Source organism: Mercenaria mercenaria, unplaced genomic scaffold, assembly GCF_021730395.1.
Source record: "Mercenaria mercenaria strain notata unplaced genomic scaffold, MADL_Memer_1 contig_2923, whole genome shotgun sequence".
NCBI classification, from domain to species: domain Eukaryota; kingdom Metazoa; phylum Mollusca; class Bivalvia; order Venerida; family Veneridae; genus Mercenaria; species Mercenaria mercenaria.
In genome coordinates, this window is record NW_026461015.1 from 65,194 (window position 1) to 71,407 (window position 6,214).

The following is a 6,214-nucleotide window of genomic DNA, read 5'->3' on the forward strand; positions in this document are numbered from 1 at the left end:
TCCAACTTAGGAAGTTTCGCATTGCAATATCACTAAAGAAGTAAATTCCCGTAATTGATACTTGTCAAAATCATTTGTCATATGTAAATTGGTTACAGGTGATTTTTTTTCAAAAACGTTTAGTAGGCGTTTTCATATTCCTGTTGCTTACTTTTATTTGTTTGTAACAGACAATTATGTAAACCTATATGGTATTAAATGGTTATGATAATCATTAGAATTACTGTTTCGTGATAGGGTAGTTTCCTTAATCGACTGTGAACAACTTCTGTAATTTTGGGAAATAGAAACCATTTTGCACCCAACAACTAAAACTTAATCAGAACAACCTGTTTAAGAAAAAGCTTTCTGGCATTTCAGATCACAAAATGTTCTTTCATCGAAGTGGTGATACAAAAAAGCAGCAACAGTTTGGTAAAGTGTAGTTTTAAAAGTCTTACCTTAAAAGTCTAACTAATAGCCAGACAGTTAAAATAACACAGTTAAATAGATCAACTAAACAATAAGTCAAGTATCCAAATTAAACAATATATTTAAATAGAGGTATATCCAAATGTAATGCACGTTTATATACCCTTAATTGTTTACTTGTTATGCCAAAGTGTCATTGATTTCAGGTATCCAGACCACAAAGTAGCTGTTTATAAACAGCAGTGTATTCTTATTTGTCTCCTTTAAAACAAATCCTGCCGTTGTTTTGAGTGTATATACATAAATATTGTGAAATATACATTAATTTGACATGGGCTATAAATAAAAATATTCTGATTACATAGAAACGTCTACGTCAACTTGTTACTACGTTAGTATTTCGTAACATTACGTTAACATGTCGATCGATTGATTGATCTATATATAGATATGTACGTAAATATCTATTTTGGAATTTCCACATAGTATAAATATCCAAATTTCATGATTGCACTGTCACTTAGCAGACCGGATAGAGTTCATTTTAAGGTATACCATAAATTTTACATTTATCTTTTTTATACATGTATACATAAAGTCATCCTCTAAATATATATTCAATGAACATTGATTTGAAGATTTATCCTGACAAAAGGTTTAAGCTTTACATTGAAGTTCATTCATGACAAGAGCAGGTTACTACTTGAAAGACTGAATGATAAAAATAAACTAGAAATACTTAATATTAAGTACAAAATATGCATTTGTAAAGTAGCACGTGTCCATATATTTAAGACAAAGACAAAGCAATTGAAAATGGTAATATTCCGTACTGGTTCAGGCTTTAATATCCTCTATGTGTGTGTGTGTGTGTGTGTGTGTGTGTGTCGGGTTTAACGTCTTTTCACGGAATCCTGTTGGTGCCATTTATAATGTCGCCATCGCGTTTGCGGGGTCGACACACGACAACGCGAAGTGACATAGCGACATTACGAAGTGACACCCGACAGTCGCAAACGACGGCGACAATGCCAAACGACAATGTCGCGATATCTACTTTGTAATGTCGCCTTTCAAAAGCACGATATATCGCGATGTCACTTCGAGTTGTCGAGCGTCATATCGCATTGTCGCTATGTCACTTCGTAATGTCGCGATTTCACTTCGCGTTGTCGTGTGTCGACCCTGCAAACGCGACGGCGACATTATCAAAAGACATGCGATAATCACAAACAACGCTTGACAACGCGAAGCGACATTTTCAAAATATCGTATCGTATGTCGCGTGTCGCGGGTTTGGGTGAGTGTCGACGCGCGACAATTTCAAACGATACACAACACACAAAGTGACACTCGACAATACGAAGCGACATTTTCATAATGTCGTATCGCATTGACGTGCGTCGACCGGTGTTCACTTGAATAAATACAGGTTAATCTTGGTCGCATTTTTTTTCGAAAAATTCAACAATTTCATTTTATTATTAAAAGCGTTAAAAGTAAGGTATCAAAGTGAAATTTCTTTTAATAAGTAGTATTGCCTAATCGAATATTAAAAACAATGTTCTTCCCCGACGGGCACGCCGGGAACATTTGCTGAACTTTGCCTTTTTTTTGCTTCAAATATTTCAAGTAAAATAAGTAAAAAGTGCTTATAAAATATTTATTTCGGATAAATAACTGCAAATAAAAACTTGCTTTGAAGGAAAATGACAAAATCTGAATGTTTATGACAATTCTAGCATAAAACTGCTGTTATTGTCACTTTTCGGGTGTGTTTTAACAGGAGAGAAAACGTGTGTTAACAGAGAAATTCTCGCGCTCACGTGCTGTTATAACACCTTTTTTATATATGCGCGTTCCGTGGCAAAGCGTAAACGTATTACGGCCCCAAAACGGATAATTCAGAAGAAAATTACATCAACGTGATTAACAACGTAAACTTTACCGCGCATTTCTTGGAACTTTAATGACGTTGAGGGACAATATATTCATTTACTAGGTATTTTACGCGTTTTATGCTAGAATAGCGTTAGCGCATATTCTTTTCGTGTTATAACATCTTAAGAATCCCTCGGAAATCGTTGGTACCAACCAATACCTCGGGATTCTGCAGATGTTTTAACACGAAAAAACACGCGTTATCCCTACAGTATTGTAATTTATACTGAATTTCAGTTGATAATGACACTATGACCCTTGTTCGAGAATCTACACCCCAGGTACCTACTTCTACTATATATATATATATATATATATATATATATATATATATATATATATATATATGAGCCGTGCCATGAGAAAACCAACATAGTGGGTTTGCGGCCAGCATGGATCCAGACCAGCCTGCGCATCCGCGCAGTCTGGTCAGGATCCATCCTGTTCGCTTTCAGATGCTATTGCAATTAGAGAAACTGTTAGCGAACAGCATGGATCCTGACCAGTCTGCGCGGATGCGCAGGCTGGTCTGGATCCATGCTGGTCGCAAACCCACTATGTTGGTTTTCTCATGGCACGGCTCATATGAATATGTTCGTAGATGACTTGGCTTTACATTTAAGCTACTTACAAGTCCATATGATGCCATCAGAGCTCAGGACAGGTATCAGAAAATGATTAAACTTGTTATATACGGTAGGGTGCTGGCCAAGACTAAGCTGGTCCGACCCAGGGAGCCGTGAGAATTGCACCAATGGTGTAATTGGACTCATATTTTGAGAATGTTACCGGAATTTGACCTTGAACCCTAGCCGGCCGGGTTCGAACCGGACGTGGCCACTTTTCTGTAGGTACTGGCTTGCCCTTTGCAACAAGGTATCATTTATTAAAATCAGACATCAGGTTAGGAAGATATGGCTCCTCAGACAAGGACCACCCCTCTATTTAATATATAAAGAAGTATGCATATTTTCACGAAAAATGATACATTTTGTGGCTGTCCTCCGACGAAACCGTCGGCGGTAAAATTATACAAGTTACATATCCGTTTAGACAATGTTTGAATTTAATTTATAAAAGTTATTTCATTAAAATGTCTTGTGTTTGGAACATTCTACAATTATTTGAAGTTAATGAAAAGCATGGACATTTTACGTACGGAAAAGTACGGAAATACATATATTTATCTTACCCTTTCACCGGTAGACGGGCGACAATGCGATACGACATTATGAAAATGTCGCTTCGTATTGTCGAGTGTTTGGAATTGTCGTGCGTCGACCCTCACCCAAACCCGCGACACGCGACATACGATATGACATTTGGAAAATGTCGCTTCGCGTTATCGAGCGTCGTTTGTGATTATCGCATGTCGTTTGATAATGTCGCTGTCGCGTTTGCAGGGTCGACACACGACAACGCGAAGTGATATCGTGTCATTACGAGGAGACATAGCGACAATGCCATACGAAACTCGACAACGCGAAGTGACATCGCGATATATCGTGCTTTAGAAAGGCGACATTTCAAAGTGGATATCGCGACATGGTCGTTTGGGATTGTCGCCGTCGTTTGCGATTGTCGGGTGTCATTTCTTAATGTCGCTCTGACACTTCGTGTTGTCGTGTGTCGACCCCACGAACGCGACGGCGACATTATAAATGGCCCCAACAGGATTCCGTATCTTTTTCAACATTTTTTCAGTCATATAAATGATGGTGTCTACTTGTAGCAGTGTGCAGAATGCCCAGCTTTGTAGTGCTTCCTCACTGGAATATCACGCCGTGAACACGTGGCATGATACCCCATCCAGTCACATTATACTGACACCGGGCTGACCAGTCCTAGCACTATCCTCTGAATGCTGAGCGCCAAGCAAGGAAGCTGCTAGTGCCATTTTTACGTCTTTGGTATGACGCGGCCGGAGATCGAACCAACGACCTCCCGCACTCGAAGCGGACGCTCTACCACTAGGATCCTGTTTGTAATAGCGGACGAGTGTCCTAAAACTCATAATGAAATACAAACTTTTGCTGTTTCTAAATACACTATCTCGTAGAAAAGTCACATGGGTGTTGTCTTTGCTTAGAATTATATATTCATATAAATTTTATCAAATTGTGATCGGTAATAACAAGTGCAAGGACAATCTTGTCCGTCTAGAAAAATCATTTCAGAATCAGAATTTTTTGTTGGCAAAGAAACGACGTTTCTTGTTTACTTTGAAATGCGTTTACTATTTATCACAGGTAAAATACAAATTATACAAAACATTATACGAAATTCGAAGTACTTTTTACAAGAAAAATGTTCTACTGTGAACAAAAACTCAGTGCAATATTATTGTGCCTGGTGATTATCGAATTTAGAGAGATTTTAGAAATTGGAAACAAAGAACTGCAACATGATGTCAAAAATTATTCAGGTTCGTGTCTTGATAGTCTACAGAAATCGAAGGTCAGTCAGATATTGTCATCCAGTCCAAATAATGTATTCAAAAAACGTTTTGAATTTGGAAAAAATGGCAATATTTCACTGGAACCGGAAACTTTCAAAATAAGGACTGCGCATATGAAACAGAAAAGGGAGCATGATTGTTCGGAACAAAATGTTGATGCACTACGTTACATATTTCTCAATGGCTGGAAATACAAATTGTCAGAATTCATTTCTTTGAAAATATTCAATGACAAAAATACTACAAGGTCATTATTTAACAAATGCTTCAGATCTACCATTCCACATATAGTTGCTTTAACAACTCTTGTTTTATATTCAGTGTTTTCCTGTCTAAAGTCGGGTTTTGCTCCAAGCTCTGAACCCGAAATCAAACCTCAAAAGTCATACTATTCTGTATTTGAGTTTAGATGCAAGCCATTTTTGGAATTAACGGTTTATTACTTTTCACTGAAAAAGTATTTGAATGAAATAGATCGGAAAAGTGATAAAAATATTGGACGTATGAATCATGAATGGGCTAGGTACGAATCATTCAAAACATTTCCAGAGGAAAGCGCAGTCTCATCTTTGCGACTAGCACAAGCTGGTTTTTATTTCTCGGGGAAAGGAGAAGAGGCTGTTTGCTTTTTCTGTGGGTTAAGCAATGGAAAATGGACAAACAAGGAATCTGTTATTGAATTACATAAACGACTCTCACCAAAATGTAAGTTTATAAATGGAGAGAGAACTGAAAATGTTCCAATTCATGGAAATGGGGAATCAGAACAAAACTATGGTGGTGCATGTGGAGGTCCTGAGGATTTTTCTGAAAACAATACGACCAGGGAAACAGAGCAAATAGAACATATACAATACAGTAGCGAAATAACTAGAACAAGAAATGAAGTGTCACAGCAAACGGAGCAAAATTTAGAACAAACAAACACAACTACTGGTAACACTTACCAGAACACTCTGGAAAATGAAAGGCATTCCATACTTCAGAATGGATCTTCTGGGCAGTATTCGGAATACCGTCCACCAGAAGAGATTAAGCGTTTCCCTGGAATAACAAACGAACAACCAAAGCATCCCGATTATGCTACCAGGAGCGTAAGACTGTCATCGTTTTCGCAATGGCAACTGGGTCACGTGATGAAACCGGAAGATTTAGCAGAAGCAGGATTTTTCTTTTGTGGTACGTTATTGTTTCCCAAAATCTGTCATGCTTTTAAACAACTATGGCACACGGATAAACTTCTATTATCGACAAATCTTTTATGTGTTTTATTATACATGCCAGCTAATTATGTCAAGATAATGATAAATTAAACTTAATACTATTTTAAAAAACTACAAAATTTACAATTTTTGGGGTAGGATAACCCCTTTAAATTTGTTTTTAAAAATTTTATAATGTATA

The 6,214-nt window shown here is 37.3% G+C and overlaps 1 protein-coding gene across 1 annotated transcript; it reads left to right on the forward strand.

Annotated features, from left to right (window-relative positions):
- Window positions 1–914: 914 nt before the first annotated feature.
- Window positions 915–6,136, forward strand: LOC128552576 (baculoviral IAP repeat-containing protein 3-like). The gene is made up of 2 exons (XM_053533630.1): window positions 915–960; window positions 4,602–6,136. The coding sequence occupies exon 2, from the start codon at window positions 4,660–4,662 to the stop codon at window positions 6,121–6,123; it is 1,464 nt and encodes a 487-aa protein (XP_053389605.1). The 5' UTR covers window positions 915–960; window positions 4,602–4,659; the 3' UTR covers window positions 6,124–6,136.
- Window positions 6,137–6,214: the final 78 nt, after the last annotated feature.

Bases quoted from the DNA above. Each gene is read 5' to 3' on its own strand.
- LOC128552576 (XM_053533630.1), top strand. From the start codon at position 4,660: ATGTTCTACTGTGAACAAAAACTCAGTGCAATATTATTGTGCCTGGTG.